This window comes from Carya illinoinensis, chromosome 7 (assembly GCF_018687715.1).
Source record: "Carya illinoinensis cultivar Pawnee chromosome 7, C.illinoinensisPawnee_v1, whole genome shotgun sequence".
NCBI lineage: Eukaryota > Viridiplantae > Streptophyta > Magnoliopsida > Fagales > Juglandaceae > Carya > Carya illinoinensis.
The window spans coordinates 442,823-462,427 of NC_056758.1; the positions used below are offsets into that span (position 1 = coordinate 442,823).

At 35.8% G+C, this 19,605-nt stretch overlaps 3 protein-coding genes across 4 annotated transcripts; 1 reads left to right on the forward strand and 2 right to left on the reverse strand.

Moving 5' to 3' along the window:
- The first annotated feature begins 2,177 nt into the window (after window positions 1-2,177).
- LOC122316839 (SRSF protein kinase 1-like) lies at window positions 2,178-5,894 on the forward strand. 2 transcript variants are annotated; one of them, XM_043133654.1, is made up of 5 exons: window positions 2,178-2,322; window positions 2,422-2,707; window positions 3,673-4,467; window positions 5,249-5,296; window positions 5,381-5,894. In XM_043133654.1, the coding sequence occupies exons 2-5, from the start codon at window positions 2,525-2,527 to the stop codon at window positions 5,699-5,701; spliced, it is 1,347 nt and encodes a 448-aa protein (XP_042989588.1). In that variant the 5' UTR covers window positions 2,178-2,322; window positions 2,422-2,524; the 3' UTR covers window positions 5,702-5,894. The 2 variants fall into 2 exon arrangements, with proteins under 2 accessions (XP_042989588.1, XP_042989587.1); XM_043133653.1 differs by having other exon boundaries at window positions 2,198-2,707.
- A 3,605-nt stretch (window positions 5,895-9,499) lies between these two features.
- Window positions 9,500-11,973, reverse strand: LOC122317052. Its single transcript, XM_043133952.1, has 4 exons — window positions 11,566-11,973; window positions 10,995-11,210; window positions 9,863-10,900; window positions 9,500-9,783 (listed from the first exon to the last, which is right to left on the reverse strand). The coding sequence occupies exons 3-4, from the start codon at window positions 10,811-10,813 to the stop codon at window positions 9,679-9,681; spliced, it is 1,056 nt and encodes a 351-aa protein (XP_042989886.1). The 5' UTR covers window positions 10,814-10,900; window positions 10,995-11,210; window positions 11,566-11,973; the 3' UTR covers window positions 9,500-9,678.
- A 2,930-nt stretch (window positions 11,974-14,903) lies between these two features.
- LOC122315366 (uncharacterized mitochondrial protein AtMg00860-like) lies at window positions 14,904-16,440 on the reverse strand. The gene is made up of 2 exons (XM_043131234.1): window positions 16,113-16,440; window positions 14,904-15,211 (listed from the first exon to the last, which is right to left on the reverse strand). The coding sequence occupies exons 1-2, from the start codon at window positions 16,438-16,440 to the stop codon at window positions 14,904-14,906; spliced, it is 636 nt and encodes a 211-aa protein (XP_042987168.1).
- Window positions 16,441-19,605: the final 3,165 nt, after the last annotated feature.

The following is a 19,605-nucleotide window of genomic DNA, read 5'->3' on the forward strand; positions in this document are numbered from 1 at the left end:
TTTATATACATATTTAAATAAATTATAAAAATAAAATAAATTAAAAATATTTTTCAATCTACATGGACTCTAACCATAACTTTTTTATCAACCAGTTATAATGCAAAACTACGGCCACTTTGGATGGTTTTCTCACCTTGGTTACATCAAAGATGCGAGTTTGAACTTTTCATCATTGCCATTTTATTATTTTATTATTTTTTATTTTTAATTGAGCGTTTGTTGATTTCACACCAATCGAGTTTTTGTTTGAAAAATCTTTCCTCATTTATTTTGATTTAAAAAATAATAATAATTGAGAGTGGAAGTGGTCCCCAAGTGAAATGAATGAATGAATACGTAGGATGAAAGGGGTTGGCAAAAGGTCGTTTTCCAGTTTCTTAAAGTGTCGTATCACTCGTGTCATTTTTCTCTATCCTCTCAAGTGTCGCATCCCTCTGACTCAATATATCTGTTTTAATTGTATAAATTTTTGTCGCTTCGAAATTAAAGAATTCGGACATGGTCATTTTTCATTAAAATAAAGTTACAGATAGTCGGTTGATACAGGCGCGGGACAAATGGTGGTGAGGTGGAAAAATAAAAACGGTATCGTTTAAGTGTTTGTTCCTATTTTTTATACTCTCTCCTTCTTCCTTTCTATGTTTCTCTTTTTTGAAAAATTAATTCTATGTTCTTTCCCTTGACTCTCATTGCCCCATATCAGATGACTCCTAATGATAGCTCTTACAAGTTGACAGAATAAGTGCGTGGGAGTTTAGTTTACAGCTTGATTGAAATTATCCCAAACGTAACAGAAGAATGAATAGTCAAATAGAAATGAAAAGAAAAACTATATCACAGCTTCAATCTCCTGAACAGTTGTACTCAGGTATCCTTACTATACCCGTCATTTCATTATCATAACCTCTCTCTCTTTTACTTTTTTGGTACTTCTGTGATTTTCCTACTCTGAAATGTCTAATACTCAACATAATTTTTTTGATGCAGATGATAAGTATCCTACTAAAGAGGTAATAGAAGACTATGCCAAGGCTTTTGGAATTGGCATACAAGCAGGCCTAAGGATGGTTTGTTGAGAAGGGCATGAGGGAGAAAAGAGAATGGATTTATTGTACCATCTCATTCAGATTTGATTAAGAAACATCCTATTCTTATTAAAAAGAATGGGTTTGGTAGTATTGCTGCTACAAAGGTTTCTAAAGGAGATCCATTGACAGATTCCTTCATCTTCTACATGCAGGTGTCCATCTATGACGTAGAACAAGGGTGCAAAGAGAGAGAAACAAGTTTTTCTTCTGTAGAAGCTAAGCCAATGAAACCCACTTTTTGTTTTTCTCTTATTACTTTTTTTTTAATATATTTGCTGACGTGTAAGCCCCACCGTTTGCAATGGCATTGCAAACTGTCCTTAGAAGAATTATTTTTCATTTTAATTTGAATAATTCTGATCAGTCAAACAAGGCCCCGTCTAGCCCAAATTTCATGCCCTCACTAGCCCAGTTCAACTACTATTATTTCTGCATCTCAAATCCACAGATAATGGGCCTACACAGAACAATTATAGGCCCATAATTCGAAGAATCATAATGAATTAGATTAGATGGTAACAAGGCAGGTGGCGGATCCACATCATTCCCAGCAACGATCCATCAACTCCTCCTAAACAAGTCCATCACTCCACTCTACCTTGTACACACCCACTTATTACCTATCTAATCTTTTTTTTTTCTTAATTCATTTTCTCACTTTTGGTGGATATGAATGATGATAATCAAACCTAATTATATGAATCCAATTTTCTAATATAACATTTACATCATTTTACTTTCTAATTTAGGATATATCCTCTTTATACACAAACTATTTAATCGTAATCCATAGTTTATGACTAAGAAAAATGTTGTAATTTTCTTGTTCATATATATATATATATATTATATATATTTTACTAAGAAACATAGAAAAAAATTATAAATATAAATAAAGAAAAGAAAATTAAAACAATTTGAAAAAAAAAAGAAAAAAAAAAAGAGGTGAGAATGAAAGGGAAAGAAGCAAAGAGGTGAAAAGAAAGGGAAAAGACCCACCAGCCAAGGAGCCTGTGAGGGAGGGGTTGGAAAGAAAAAAATAGATAAAAGTGGAGGGAGAGAGAGAGAGTCTATTCATTGTACATGGCGCTGGAAGGCCACAAACACACCGGAAATAACAAGAATAAGGATGAATAAAAAAAAAAAAGTAAGGAAAACCAAAAAAAGAAAAAGAAATAAACAGGGTAACACAGCAAGGAAAGAGTCTCCTTCACATCATCACCACCTGCAAGTAACATAGAAAAGAGACCCACTCTCTTTTCTCTCCTTCTCTTTTGGTTTTGGGTCTTCTCCAAATCTAATATCCGTCCATTTCTGTCTCATCGTCCAGGATTTTTGTTACTATAAAACGAAAAGAAAAGTAGCGGTGCAGAATTCAATCATACCCGGAAAACTAATCTATTACAATCAAACCAGACGGTAGAGGGAAAGACATGTCTTGTTCGTCTTCATCAGGTTCGGAGGAAGATGAGGAGGGAATGGAGTCGTACAGAAAAGGAGGGTACCACGCCGTCAGAGTTGGGGATCAGTTCGCAGGAGGCCGCTACATCGCTCAGAGGAAGCTGGGTTGGGGCCAGTTCTCCACCGTCTGGCTCGCCTACGATACTCGCACCTCTGTACGTTTCCTTCTCTTTTTTCTTTTTTCCTTTTTAATTCAAATTTGTGATCTTTTTTATTGGGTTTGGTTTTTTCCATGCTTTTGTTCTTGATCTCGCTTGAAATCAATCTTGTTTTATATTCTCTGCTCGTTATCTATGGTTTTGTGAAATCTTATATCGGGTCATCGAAGTTGTTGTAATTTAATGATTCTTAGATCATCTTTGTCTCTTTTTGTAATGGACCGCATTCTTGCCAGAAAAATGTTGTTTATTTCCCTGTTTTTATCGCATAACAACGCAACTGCAATCTTCAGGTGTTAACTTTCAACTGAACTTTTTTTCACATGTTGTTGGAGTTTAATGATTCTTAGATCCTGTTTGCCCTTTTTTTTGGACCGGATTATTGCCAGGTAAATGTTTGTTCTTTCCCTGTTTTTATCGAATAACAATGCAAATTTTTTTGAGAAAAGTAAGAAGAATAACAATGCAAATTACATGACATAAACCTGTTCCTGACTTGTAACTACGTTTAGTATTTGTATACTTCCTGTGTACTTGACTTTGCCTTGTTACTTGTCTCAATAAAATCTTTCTTATTCATTAAAAAAAAAAAAAAAAAAAAAATGACATAAACCTGGGTGTCAAGTTTTGAAGTAGACACGGGAATGTTCTTTTATCAGAAAGTAGATGCGAGAATTTGAGTGGTTAGAACTAACAATCTACTTGTGATACAACTCTGATAAAAAACAACTACTTGTGATACAATTTGATCGACTTACACAACTTAGTACGGTACACCTGTTGTCTGGTGGTATATCAGACAGCTTCTTCACACACACATAAAAGTTCAAACATTGTTAAGTCCGATGATGCAAAATGTATATGCAAGCAATGTCATTTTCTGGCCAGTTTGAGACTTGAGCAAGCTTAACTCTTTACATTTATTGTAGGCTCATTTACCGTTATTTTTCCTTCTCTGTCAGGAATTTGTGGCTCTCAAGATCCAGAAAAGTGCAGCACAATTTGCTCAAGCTGCACTTCATGAGATTGAAGTCCTTTCAGCTATTGCCAGTGGCGATCCCTCAAATTCCAGATGCATTGTGAGACTCATTGACCACTTTAAGCATACAGGCCCAAATGGGCAGCATCTTTGCATGGTGCTTGAGTTTCTTGGCGATAGCTTACTCCGGCTGATCAGGTATAATCGATACAAGGGCCTTGGATTAAATCAAGTTAGGGAGATCTGCAAGTGCATTTTGGCAGGTCTGGACTATTTGCATAGAGAGCTTGGTTTAATCCATACTGACCTGAAACCTGAAAATATTCTTCTCTTTTCCACCATTGATCCTAGCAAAGACCCAGTTAGGTCTGGACTCACACCAATTCTTGAGAGGCCTGAAGGGAATCCAAATGGAGGAACTACTATGAATCTCATTGAAAAAAAGTTGAAAAGAAGGGCGAGGAGAGCAGTTGCTAAGATATCTGAAAGAAGAGCTTCTATGGGAGGAGGACTAGGAGGAGGAGGTGCAAAATCTGAGAGAAATCTGGATGGGATTGATGTGAGATGCAAGGTTGTGGATTTTGGAAATGCATGTTGGGCTGATAATCAGTTTGCACAAGAAATCCAAACTAGGCAGTACAGAGCTCCTGAAGTTATACTACAAGCTGGATATTCCTTCTCTGTTGATATGTGGTCATTTGCTTGCACTGCGTTTGAACTTGCTACTGGGGACATGATGTTTGCTCCTAGTAGTGGAAAAGGGTTTAGCGAGGATGAGGTAGGATGGTTTTTCCTGTTGTCTTCAGTGATGGATCCATGACTATATGCTGAACAATAGCAATTAGGACAGATTAGTTCAACTAGATAACTTCATGATTTATCTAGGAAGATGAATGGAAATAGCATATCAAGGAACATTAAGATGAACATATTGGAAAATATAAATATGAAACTGCTGCTAGTATAAAATTTGAGTTGTATTGTTCTTCACTCACGTTAGCTAGGCATCACGTTGTTTATTCAAGTAATGAGCTTAGAGCATAGAAATCCAACCATGATAAATTTCAACTGCCCTCTGCCCCGTTCTTGCCTGTTCCTTTTCTTCTTCCCCTGCCCCTCCTATTTTTGTTAATGGTCCCTGTATCCTTGCAGGGAATAGGACATAGTGGATGGATAGGAAGAAAAAACAAATCATACATATAAAGTATATATTTACTTTTGAAACGGTATTAGGTATTTGTACTGGACTTAAGGTTTCTGTCATGAACAGCATAGATTTGAAGAGTCAGTATGCTGTAATTTGGTTTCTGTCCAGAAACAGCGTATACAAGAAATAGTTTTATTTTATTAACTAACTCATGGCGAGCTTTATTTCATGTTGTTGGTACGCACCTAATAACTTACTCCAAATGATCTAGAATGACAATCAATTAAATCACATTACCTTATCATCAATTCCTTATTGATCACCTAAATGGTAAAATACATTTTTAGTTATTGTTACCGTTGCTGTGAACATGTATAGCTAGGTAATGGAACTCTCATGTGGTTGGTTTCAGGATCATCTTGCTCTAATGATGGAACTCCTTGGAAAGATGCCTCGAAAGGTGAGCACATTTATTCTGCCACTGTCGGTACATAGTTATCCAATAACTATGGTTTTTATTCCTGTCTTTTGGTTTGGTTGACAGGTAGCCATTGGAGGAGCACGGTCCAAAGATTTCTTCGACAGACATGGGGATCTAAAGAGAATTCGGAGGCTGAAATTCTGGCCGCTTGATCGATTGCTGGTTGATAGGTACAAATTTTCTGAGAATGATGCGAGTGAGTTTGCAGAGTTTCTTTGTCCCCTTTTCGATTTTGCACCAGAGAAGCGACCAACTGCTCAGCAGTGTCTGCAGCACCCATGGCTCAGTCTCAGGAATTCAACACAAGGTGAGATGAATAATGAGGCTAATCTGGGAAACTTAAATGTTGGGATGAGCAACCTTCAGATTAAGGTGGGTAAGTGAACAAGGCATGAAAAATGTTGGTAGAGCCACACTTTATTTCAGAGCCCCTCCCTTCCCTTGTATGACTATTGATTGCAATTTTTTGTTATGTTACGGTGATATTAAGATTTATTTATTTTACTAACTCTACAAGATGTAAACTAGTAATGATTCTTGAGAGTTGATGACTTTAATGAGAAACGTTTGACTGCAACTATAATTCCTCTGGGAGCTAACGGGAACATTATATTTATGTAAATATGGATACAGTATCTCTAAGTACCAATTAAGGAACTTACCCCAAAGGATTAGCTAAGTGGTAAGGGTCTTGGTTTTGATCTTGGGGTGCTCATCCAAGTCGAAGACTCAAACCCTTGGGTGTAAACAATTTCTAGGGCTTATGTTTCATAGTGAAAAGGGTGAATCCCTCGTTTCCAAAACTGGTTATACAGAACTCATTCATTATACAATTCTTCTATATATAGTCGTTATATACAACTGGTGCGCAAGACTTGCAAAATAAGAAAGAAGAAAAATCAAAACAGAGCTTTGGGTTTGTCTTGCTTTCTAGTGGGTTTGTTCCCCCGCGTTTGATCATCTGGAACTTCCGTGTGTTTCTTAGACTTCGTGCTCATTTGAGCTAGTTCCATCCTTTTACTAGCATAAAAGCTCTGCATAGAAGAAGAAAAGAAATGCGCTAGAAACCGAAATAAGAAAGAAAGGAAAAACTCACCGAAAATCTAATATAGAGCTCAACATCATGCTTTTGAGTTGTCATATTCGTCTGGGACCGTGGGTTTTCATTTTTATGGGTATTTTTGTGCGGGTCTTCTCTGTCGGTAGCTTCATCATGCATTAGTAAAGTTATTTCTTTTCTCAGTCTACATTTCTACTTCTTATCAGATTCAACTAGTTTTTTCTTTTTATATTTTGAGTCTACCTGCTTTCATCTTTTCTAAACCCAAAGAAAGTGCTTTTCCATTTTCTTAAAATCTTATTTTCTGTGATTGCTTTGGCAAAGTCTCTCATTTGGTACAAATACTCGGTGAGTTTTGCTATCAAAACTCAAAACTCTTACTTGGGTATGTTCAGCTGCTGAGAAAACAAAAGAAAAACTTCATCTAAAACTAGTCCCAATTTAGTTAGGCCATGTGTTTGCAGAAACCTTATCTCCCTTTGGAAGTTTCATGTTGTCAATGGGTACATTGTCCCAAACATAGAGGAAGGAAGGAAGCGGGATCTGATCTAGGGAAATGGAGGCAATTCGTCTAAAACTGAAACGCTACCGTTTTGATCTTTCCACGTCAATGCCATTTGCCCTGCGTTTGCACACCCAACTTCCTATAGACTTTTTCTTCATTATACAAGAGTTTCACAAGTCTCCGAGTTCTTGTCATTTAAAAAAAAAAAAAAAAAACAATAAAAAAAGTGGCAATCAGGGGAACTCTTGCTTCGTGAGTTATGGATCTTGTTACATGGAACTCATCATGTAAGATTTCTGCATGATCATGTTGCTAGGAAACTTTGTATTCTACAGTATGTTTCGTGCACGGAAAATACACACAAGTTTCTCAAACTTCCACCCTATTTGCAATCATCTCATGAACTATCTATTATAGGTTTATAGCAATCCTCCTCTAAATATCAAGAAATTGCAATCCACTCCATATTCGCTTCAAAAGTTTTATCCCCCCCCCCCCCCCCCCCCCTCCTTTTTTTTTTTTTTTTTTTTGAATTTTTGAAAATATATATATATATATATATAGAAATGTATCAGCCGCGAAGAACACAGTAATTAGTTGATTCCTATCTTCAAAACAGCCATTTAGGTTTAGGTCATTTTCCTACATATTCGTTTCATACTTGTGAAAGCTTGTGTCAGTGCTCCAAATATGATAGTAAAAACAAGTAAATTTTTGCATTAAAGAAATTATAGTGAAATCATGAAGTTCCCTTGCCACCACTCCTCCCCTTATTTACAAAAACTTTTGCCTTGAAGATGATGAATTAGCCATTCATCTTTAATATCAAGATGTCACAAATAGATTATACAAAAGTAATTTTATAAATTGATGTGACATAATGTGATTCATCATATTATAAAGTTATTTTTATATAATCTCTTTGTAACTATAGCAATACTCTTTCAATATTACATGCGAAAAAGTGAACCCTGAATTGGATTGCAACTAAGCAAGCAAAGGAGGAAATAAAAGTTTCACTGACAAAGGAAGAACATGCGATATGATGAGATGGATAAGATTGCAAAAGAAATAAATGTTTCAACTGGACCCGTATAAAGCCAACTTGCTTCATTTCACCCTCCAAGATGTGGATCCCTCAATAAACTCTCCTCCTTCATCCACCAACCAAAGATGAGACATACCTTAGTCTTGCACATCTGATGAAAGTGAGAAATGGCCCCCCACATATAAATAATCATTTCACTGATAAACAATAATTGGGATTTCCTTTAATTCCAATTCTTGTATACATTTTAAAGAAAATCAAACAACTCCCAAACGTAAATGGTGTGCAACTCTGCCTTCTGTTAAATCTTAATAATTGCTTAGCAAGCAGTGCTTCATAAACTAAACAAGAAAGATAAGCAAGTACCCTACCCCCAACATGCACCATTCTTCAAAACGTTTCGCAGAAGATCTTCAATAGAATTGGAAGTGCGTCGCTTTCTCCAGGTCATCTTTACTAAAAATGTCAGATTTTCTAATAATTAACGAGAATTCGCTCGACCAAGACTGCCAGCCAGCTAAGAAACAGTATGTAAAGCCAAAGTTTCTTGTGGCCAATATCTTCTATTATGATAGCAAAGATATTTTCTTATGGTATTGTTTGGAATGAGCGCTTGCAACTAGCATTGGATAGATAGGACCAGTCTTCCATACATATTCCTATCACTGCATTTTCCACACGGATCAAAGAATAGATGTTTGAACAACTTAAATGTTACACTCCATTTTCTTTTTCTTCCAGCATTAAAAGAACCTGGATCAACCCTTTTGGTTTAACAACAATCATACTCTGGTCTCTATAAAATATTATAAATATTATATATATATATATATATCTTATTACTATCCATTGTCCTTTTGATTACCATCTTCTTAAATAATTTTCAATTATTTATCATTTCTTTCTATATATGTATGTATATGTATACATACACACAAAGAGGATCCAAGATTCTAAAGTTACATAAATTTTAGGTGTGGAAGTGGAAGGCAATGCTAAAAATATATATACTTGCAAGACCACTTACCGACAGATTCAGCACATCACTAAGGTAGATATCCGTCACATTAATTAATATAAAAAAGTATTTATGGGTTAACGTATCTTTTTATAACTGTAATAAGTTTCATTTCTACAACAAGTGTGTTTAAATATCAATTTGGAAGCGGGAAAACTCAAATAACATTGCACACCAGATGTTGCAGCTATCGAGCAACTTTTAATCTCCCTCTTCATTAAATTTATAAGTTATTATCTCGATATTTCCCTTGCTAATACTCTGTATGTATAACAGCAGCAACAAGTACCATCAAATGTCAAACAAATTACCACACTGCAATAATTTCGTGTACAGCTTTTCGTACATAAAAGGAAGAACGAAAATAGAATCAACTTGCAAAAATTTACATCATAGAATTAGCGTATACAGTGTACACACTCACATTGTGTAATTCATTTATCATCAGTTCTATGAGGAGGATGAACATGCAACACGTAAACAGATACTATCCAATTTATTGCGTCAGTCGCATCTTAACTTGAAGCTTTTGCTACTTTGTAAAGCACGGGTGCAAGCAATTAAATATCTAAATTTACATTGGGTCAGTTTAAGTTCCTTACAACTTCAGAAAAAATGAATAAAAACGTCAATGAAAGAAAGCCTTTTCTATAAAAAGAACACCATGAATCCTACCTCAGCTATCAACTTCTATCATGGTATTTACCAGTCGCCACATTACATTTGGGCATCACGACTGCAGGACTTTATTTTGCTTGACACATGTTGGCACATTGAACTCCTGGCATTTCCACATTGTTGTAGCCCCGATTGGCATCACACCATCAGCTGAAGTCTGCATTGAGAATAAGGGCATACCGCTGGCAGTCGGGCTGCATGCCCATGTTATTCTCAGACAATGGGGAGCTTCTCACATTCATCTCCTCCTTGGGGTTTGATTGATCCCTAAAGTTACAAATACTTAAGGGCAACCTTTTTAGCTTCACTCTTCCCCTCCTTTTACCAGTTGTACTCACGTCTTCTCCAGTTTTATCCATTGGTTGACTTGATTCTGCTTCCTCATTATCCATCTCTAGTTGACCAGCTTTATCAGACTTGGAGGACTTTTGATCTGCTTTGTGCGAGTATAATTCATGGATGGAGCCTTCAGATTCAATCTTGCCTGTTACAGCATGACCATTGGACATAGAGGGGAGGTGTCTTTCCAATACGATACCCCCATTGGATACCCTACTTTTCTTAGAACTTGCTGAGCTTTTAGGTTTCTTGTGTTTATGACCTTTCCAGTCAGAACTTGAAGAATTCTTTGAGATTCTGGGTGAGCTGTTAATAGCTCTATGCAACTTATGGGCCAACTCTTCATCTGTCTTGTTATTCTCAATCGGTTGGTATTTTTTGTACAAGAGCTGAACGGGGAGATGCTTCTTCAGCTTATTCTTTTTCAGATATCTTTCCTGACAGGCTGAATCTCCAGAAAATGAGGCAACCAAATCTAAAGCACGCTTGGCAGCAGCCATTGCTTTTGATGCTATTGCAGCCTTCTCTTCAGCTGCTGCTCTTGCTGCCTCTGCAGCCTTAGATGCAGCGATTGCCGCTGAATTTGAAGCCTCTACCATTTCCCCTGGCGTAAGGTTAGGATTATTCGAATGAGAACTTAACAGATTGTTAAGACGGATTTCAAAGTCACTCAAAGCAGCAGAAGATGGAGCGGGAGCGGGAGCGGAAGCGGAAGAAGCAATTAGAGAGAGACTCAAAGCACCATCAGATTCCGAGCTTTGTTTTTTCAATCCAGCAAGCAGACGCTTTCGAGGAGGCAAAAGGACATCCCCATCCAAGTGATTGACATCACATATATTCGCCTCCATTATTCCTATTATATATTAGTTTGCTTTACAACCAAATGTAGTATAATTTTCCGCATATGAAAATCGACAGCTCCATTTACATTCAGGCTAAAACAAACATCAAGACATTACACCTTTCAGAATTAATCCAATACCAAATCCACTATGAAATCAATAAAGATTTGAAAATTTTGAAACTCACTCTAGTTCGAGCATTCTTCTTCATCCAGATCCAAAATTCAACCGGTTTTCAAGAGTGAATGACATACACAGATGCTTTCGTTGGTTGTTATGAATAACAAAGACATAAAGAACGAAATCAACAACCTCGTGTTTTGAATATCTTGGCTTCCAAAAGGAACATAAAAAGAATGGCCTCAACTAAATCTCACAAGTATTTGAGCTGAATTCTGTTTCCCTGGAAAACAAAAATGAAAAGCATAAGACCTCAATTTTTCTTGGCAACAAACAAAGCATCAACGATATCCAATTCGCCAACAAAAAAAAGAAGCCGAAATGTCGAAAGCACAGCAGAATCATTCATGCACCCAGTTGTATGCAAAGCACGGAATTGCCAATGTGTTACTAAGGTCACAATCGAAAACAAACAATCAAATCAGAATTCAACATTTATCTGGAAAGCCAGGAGCTTGATTTCATAAAATTATACAAATCAATGACCGTTAAAGCGCCATCACATTAAATTATCATTATAATAAAAAAAACACAGAGTTAGAGTTGGACCCATGAGGAAGGCAAGGCTGAGAAATTACCTGCCGATCTTGTTTTTTTTTTTTTTTTAATCTCTGAAAGAAGCAGAGAAAGAGAAAGGGAGAATTTGAATTAGGGTTTTCGGGGAGAGAGAGAAAAGGAGATGAGGAAGAAAATACAGGGCATGAGAAAAACCGAAGATGAGATTATGTGTGATGTCAGAGAGTATTTTCGATTGGCTCTGTTTCTACAACAACACCACGAACACCATTTTCACTCCTTTACTATTCTAAGTAACTTCCTTTCTCTTCTTTTTTCTTTGTAGGTGGCCAGTGCTTGCTTCCCATACTCTCACCATTTTAATCCTCTCGAGCGTGAAGTAAATCGATAAATCCAGCCAGTATCCGTGCACCTTGGAGTGTTGCTTGCTTGTTGTAGGGTATAAGTGATATTTTTATGTGTAATTTTAGAATATGGATATGCTATAGTTTCATCTTGCAATAAGATATCATGTGAGTAAAAATCAACGTATATATAAATAATTTTAATAATGAGATATTTTTTAATAAGATGATATTATCACGTTAATCAAAATAGCATAGCACGATTCACACGTCATACCACCATGTAACTATCATTGATCTTTAGGATACAACCAAAAGTCATGCACTCCCCCGTATATCCACACCCGACTGGAAGTGACTTCATGTGTAGCCATTGATCTAGGCCATTCGTTTTTAGATTTCTAATTATATTTTGACTTTCTCTAACTAATAACATAGAAAAAAAAGAAAGTTCCTGCCCACCGCCACCCTATCCTATCCCACCCCGTCTGGCATCCGTTTGGCCAGGATGGCTACCCCGTCTGTAGCCGGGAGCTAGGGGTGGGGCCCTTGCTGTGCCCAAGCCCACCTAGCACTTACCCTATCCAGCCGGCCCAACCCATACACACACACACACAATAGCGGCTCCATCTCACCAACTATATGCACCACCAAACGACTATTGTTGTTGTTGCATTGAACTCCACCTCCCAACCACTCTTAACCACAACCCTCACACCATGCCATGACACCGCCATTGCCCAAAACCAGCAAATGACAACACCTCCATCTCACACCTAGTCGGCCTCCTCCTCAAGCGGTAGCACATGACCACAGCAGCACAAAGTCACAGAAGTCTCTTCCAAGCTACTTGTCCAACCACCACGTGCACCATCCAGCAAACTAACAACTTCACCATGGTCGCACCATTATAACTCAACCCTTATGTTGTCATAAGCTGCCCAGAGACCCACAAATGCAACCAAACCTTGAAGACCAACCACTAGTTGCACCACCTCCAACCATCAGCGAGCCATTTACTTTTGGATTGTGCCAGTGAGTATTGCTATTAAGCCATCTGAAACTTACAGTTCAGATGATCTTTTTGATGTAAAATCAACATGTAGTGCCACGTATCTATTAAAAAAACACACAAATTATATTTAAACTAAAATGGTTTCTAAAAATTTAAAAAGAGGAATATTGAAACTCTAGATTCCCTCTACCCCTTTTGTGTGTGTTTTTAAATTTTTTTAGTAAACCATATGACAACACATGATGGTGCCACGTTAAAATGATCATTTGAACGATAAGTTTTAGATGGCTAAATCGTATTATTTTTTGAGAAAATCTATTTAGAAATTTTAATTTTAACACATTCAGCACAATGCAAAGCTTTCCACCTAGACTATACTAAAAAATAATTTGGTGTTTTAATTTTCTTAAAAAATAGTGCTACATATACTTCTATTTTTACTTATAATTTTACATACAAGACTCATTTTGTTAGTTTTCTTTTGAAATTCAAATTATAAATTATAAATTTTATAATTTTCAACATATCAATAATTGACATATGAAGAAATATATAACTTTTTCATTAAATACATCTAGCATTTTCCTTGCCCGTAATTACCATTGAGAGTAAAGTTATTAATGGCAATGCCAAATGTTACACGTGTCCCAAGTAAGATCTTCCCCTGTTATCTTATCAGAGCCCATCAATCTTCTCGACCATCTTATAGCTTCCCTAATCGTCCATTTCAAAACCCGCGAATACAATACCAATGCTGATGAGTTGCTCAAACGTCGACGTTGGTACAAAATCTTAATAACTATTGATCCACTTCAGCAACACGAGTTGTATCTGGCATTTATGACAAAAGTCTTGATGGTAGAAACCCATACAAAGCCTGAAATGGAGACGTCCTCATATATGTGTGCACTGAGGTATTATACCAACACTCTGCTAGTAATACCCATTCTACCTAGTCTTTCGGATAGTCCCTAACGAAACACGTCAAATAGTTTTCTAAGACTTTATTTACGACCTTAGACTACTCATTCGTTTGTGGATGATAAGCAATATTGTGAAATAATTGAACATTATGAAGCTTAAAAAGCTCTCTCCAAAATATGCTAGTAAGCACAGGATCTCTATCCAAAACGAGAGACCTGGGAAAGTCATGTAACCTGAAAATATGCTATTGAAATAACTGTGCAATTGTTTTAGCTGTGTAAGGATGGGATAGAGAAACAAAATGACTGTATTTAACTAATTTGTCAACTACTACCCACAAAACCCACAGAACTTGGTGCCATTTAGAAACTGGCAGACCCTCAATGAAATCCATTGAGATATCTGTCCAGGGTGAATCAGGAATGAGCAAAGGCTATAACAACCCATTAGGTACAACTTGCTTCATTTTGATACTCTGAAAATTATCACAGCCCCTCACAAAGTCTTTAACAACCTTTTTGAGCCTTGGCCAAAAGAAAGTTTGCCTCACCCTATACAAAATTTCATCAACACCTGAATGTCCTCCTTTTGCACTGCTATGGAGTAATTGCAAAATTTTCTGAATAAATATAGGATTATTAGGCAACCATTATAGAAAAATAGGTCCCCTTTCACATTAAATTTAGAAAAATGAACCTCCTACCCTTGAGTCACCTTTTTAAGTAATTCCTATAGTTCAGTGTCACCATAATAACTCCGCTTGAGTTCTGTCAACCAACTTACAGTAGGGAATGAAATAAGGAACAATGAACTTGATTCCTCACACTACCTCAAGAGTGCATCTGCCACTCGATTATCCACCCATTTCTTATATTCAACAATAAAATCATAGCTTATAAGTTTAGTAATCTACCTCTGTTGCATAGGGGTGCCCATCCTTTCCTCTAAAAGGTATTTTAGGCTTTGATGAGCAGTCTTAATAACAAAAGACTATCTCAGTAAATAGGGTCTCCACCTTTGAACTGTTGACACTAGGGCTAGCAATTCATTCTCATACATAGATAAAGCTAGGGCTCTACCCTTCAAAGCTTGGCTAAAAAATGCCACAAGTATCAGCTCATGCATCAAAACAGCCATAATCCCTATACTTAAAAGCATCACATTCAATAACAAAGATTTTAGAAAAATCAGGAAGAGCTAAAACTGGTGGTTGAGTCACTGCCACCTTCAACTTCTCAAAAGCCTCTTGTGTTTCAGTTAACCATTCAAAACTATTCTTCTTAAGTGGGGCAGTAAGAGGAGCAGCAGTATCCCCACACCCCTTAATAAACTTCTTGTAATAACCAATCACTCCAAGAAAATCCCTCAAGGACTTAATAAAAGTAGGAACTGGCCAATCATTCATAGCTTGTAGCTTAGTTGGATCTGTCATCACCCATGCATAGACACCAAGTGTCCCAAATAATCCAGTTCAGCACAACCAAATCTATATTTACTTAGCTTGGCAAACAATTGGTTTTTTCTCAAAATATCTAGTGTAATGTGCAGATGCTGCACATGCTCAACCTCCATTCTACTATACATTAGAAATTCATCGAAGAACACTAGAATAAATTTCCTCAAATAGGGCTTAAAAACATAATTCATCAATGACTGAAATGTAAGAGGTGCATTAGTCAAGCCAAAAGACATGATTAAAAATTCGTAATGACTCTCATGGGGGGTCCTAAAAGTTGTTTTAGGAATATCTTCATCCTCTATGCAAATCTGGTGGTAACCAGATCGCAAATCTAGGTTAGAATAAATTCTCGAACCACACAATCCATCAAGTAATTCCTCCACAACTGAGATAGGAAACTTAACTTTTATTTTCTCGTTATTCAAGGTGCAGTAGTCAAGGCACATTCTCTGGCTCCCATCCGCTTTCCTCACAAGTAAACTGGAGAAAAATAAAGACTTTAACTTGGACATATTAGCCCCATCTTGCAACAACTCTTTAACAATCTTTTCGATCTCCTCTTTCTGAAAGTAAGGAAAACGATAAGGCCTAACTAATACAACCTTAGACTCAGGTTTTAGATGAATAGAATGATCATGAGATCTATTTGAAGGTAATACTTTAGGTTCTGCAAAAATCCTTCCATCAGATGCAAAACCACACATTTTTTTTTTGTCAAATCCCCTAGCTTAAAACTGGAAGACTCTTCCACCAATTTGGATTGCTTCAGTCCCTTCAAAACAATCTCATTGCCCAAATGCAGAAATTGCATTGTAAGTTCCTTAAAATTTCACAATTTGTTGCCTAATGTTTGCAACCATTGTATACTCAAAACAACATCACAGTTTGCCAGTACTAAGACAAATGCATCCATAGTGAACATTGTTCCTTGTATTAACATAGACACTGCAGTGCAACTTCCTTCACTTTTAATCTGCTCTCCATTAGCAAATTTCATCCTCACTTTATCATTTACATTCAGTCTCAACTGTGCTTTGTCAACCACTGATGGATCTATAAAATTGTGGATGATGCTAGTATCAATCAAGATTACCACCCAATGCATGCCAATTCTACCTTTAACTCTCATTGTCTTAGGGCCCACTGCACCTGTAATAGCATTTAATGATATCTCAGGTTTCCCCACATCTTCCATAAGGCACAAAGAATTTCTCATTTCCTTTCCTTCAATGTTGAATACTTTAGGAAAATCATCAACAATTTCTTCAATAAAGAACAACTTAGGATTTCACTGTAACAGCCCGTTAGAAATTTAATTGTGAAATTTCTATTAACTTTAAGAACCTCGTGAAAACCCCATAAGTTTTTACGAATCCATTAATCATATAGGTTTTTGTCTAACTATATAGTTAGTGTTATTATTTACTATGGTATCAGAAGTGTGTTTTTGATTATTGGAGATAGTTAGAAGTGTCAAAATGTATTATGGTTTGTGCCATTAGACTCGGAGGGTTATTTAAAGTCTTATGGCACAATAACATTTTTTCATATTTTCGGTCAAAACGTCTGTTTAAAACTGTAGATATTATTGGATAAAAAGAAATATCTTGAGGTAATTTTCATGAATATTATTGGGTAAAAATATTTTGAGTTGATTTTTATAGATATTATTAGATAAAAATATCTTAAGTTGATTTTTTGTAGATATTATTGGATAGAATATTATGAGATAATCTTTTATAGATATTTTGGGTAGGAGAAAACTACACTCAACTCTCAACTCCAGCCTCATCTCTTCCATATCTCATCCATAATTATCTCCAGCCACCTCTCCCCACGAAATTATCTTCAATTACACCTTCCAATAAAAGATTATCAAACACTCTCTCTCGGACAGCTTTTAGGAGGTCTTTTGCACGCCCATTTCGAAGCTGTTGTAAGTGTTTTATCATAAAGTCTCCTTCATATAAGTTGTTCCTTTTTTAGTCTAGTTTACATGGATATCTTATTTGCCCCATTTGAAGATCATTTGGTCAGTAACATATTGTATAAACTATAGAAAGGTCATTCTGGGAGATAAACTGGAGAATATGTTATAGTTTGGAGTTTTTAACCAAGCTAATGGATAGATATTGGTCCGAAATTTTTATGGAGTATTGTTAACATGTATATATGACTATTGGTTGAGGATTTTTGCATGATTAAAGGTTTTGATGAAATATTTTCTTAGATTTAGAAACTTAGAAACTGGAAGAGGAAAAACAGTTTCTGTTTTGAGAAAGTTTAACTCTTTGGTGGTCTAAACCTATTCTAATGACTTTAATAATTTTATTGGAGGATCCTAAGTATCTTATATACATGTTATATTATTATTTTGAAGATATTTGATGTTAGTTTTAAAGATATGAAATTTTATGCAAAGAGATATTCAAATAAGCCAAAGTGTGGATATTCTTGGCTAAATTTATGTTTTGGTTAATTTCTAACCATGTGATCTTGAATTAGAAACTTATATATGTTTTAGGATATCTTTTTAAATCATGTGATGGTTTGGTTTGAAGATCATATATTTATAAGTCATAGATCAAGAGATTTATCAAAACTAGTTGAGGAAAAAGTTTCTGTTTTTGGACTAAGTGTAAAACCAAAAACTCCAAATGTTATTTTATGATTTTGGTGACTTTAGTTTGATGATTTAAAGCATGGTTGATGTTAGGATGATATTATGAATATGTTAGAAGTAAGATTTGATTTTTGAAATTCTTGGAGATGTTTTGATTTAAGGTCAAAACTTGTGATTCAAGTGCTTGGATCTTTTTACAAAAAAGTTTGGTGTTAATTATTAGTTTTTTCTAAATGGATGTTTTAAGTATGATTTTGAACTTAGGATTGGAAGATGTTTGTTGCAAAATTTTGGTTTAAGCATGAGTTTTGAAATTTGAAGGAATTGCAACAAAAATCAAGGGAAATGGCCTATGGATGTTTCGGCCATAATGTGTTCTTCATAGTTGTGTTTTGTTTTAAATTTTTCTGAGTTGATATTTAAGTTTAAGATAAAATTTACATGATGAATGTAAATTTTGGAAACTTTTGGAATTAGTATGCAAAATCCTTAAGTTATGGGTAAAACGGTCATTTTCCCACATGTAGAGAGTAAAATGAAAATTTTACTCTTTAAGTTAGTATTTTCCATATTTCAAATTATTAGTGATTTAGTTCTAACTTTTAGAATCACTAATTACAGTTCCTCGTGATCGCACTTGAAGTTTTATAAGAAACGCGGAGATCGAGGTAAGTTAGCTTTTAACTTACTAGCAGTCTACTGTGTATGTGTGCTAAGTAAAGGAACTACAGTGTATGTATGTATGTTATCATATATGTCATGCCATGCCAAGTTATCACGTAATTATCTATTATACAGAATTTATTCTGTCATCAATTTTTATCTGTTACATAATATATTCTGTCATGTATTACTGTACATTACAAGTATGTCATGTTAAATATGTTGTCTATTATATGTTATGCCATATTACGAAATGTTTCTATTTCAAGTTGGACATGTATTTCAAGTTATGTTCAAATCACGTTATGTTACGTCAGGGCTTCAGTCCTTTCGTATTCCAGTCACGTTTCATCTTGATTACTTATGTATGGGGTCACAGCAATTGTGACGCATACACTATGTGAGACACAACAATTGTGACACGTAGAATACATGGGGCCACAACAACTGTAGAGTATGTATTTAAGCAGTTAAAGAATAAGTTTCCGTAGAATACATAGGGCCACAACAACTGTGGAGTATGTATTTACACGTAGAATACATGGGGCCACAACAACTGTGGAGTATGTATTTTTCATGTTAAGTCAAGTTTGTGTAGAATACATGGGGCCACAACAACTGTGGAGTATGTATTTTTCATGTTAAGTCAAGTTTGTGTAGAATACATGGGGCCACAACAACTGTGGAATATGTATTTACACGTAGAATACATAGGGCCACAACAACTGTGGAGTATGTATTTAAGCAGTTAAAGAATAAGTTTCCATAGAATACATAGGGCCACAACAACTGTGGAGTATGTATTTACACATAGAATACATGGGGCCACAACAACTGTGGAGTATGTATTTTTCATGTTAAGTCAAGTTTGTGTAGAATACATGGGGCCACAACAACTGTGGAGTATGTATTTTTCATGTTAAGTCAAGTTTGTGTAGAATACATGGGGCCACAACAACTGTAGAGTATGTATTTACACGTAGAATACATGGGGCCACAACAACTGTGGAGTATGTATTTTTCATGTTAAGTCAAGTTTCAGATCAAGTTCATGTCAAGTCAAGTTCAGTTCAT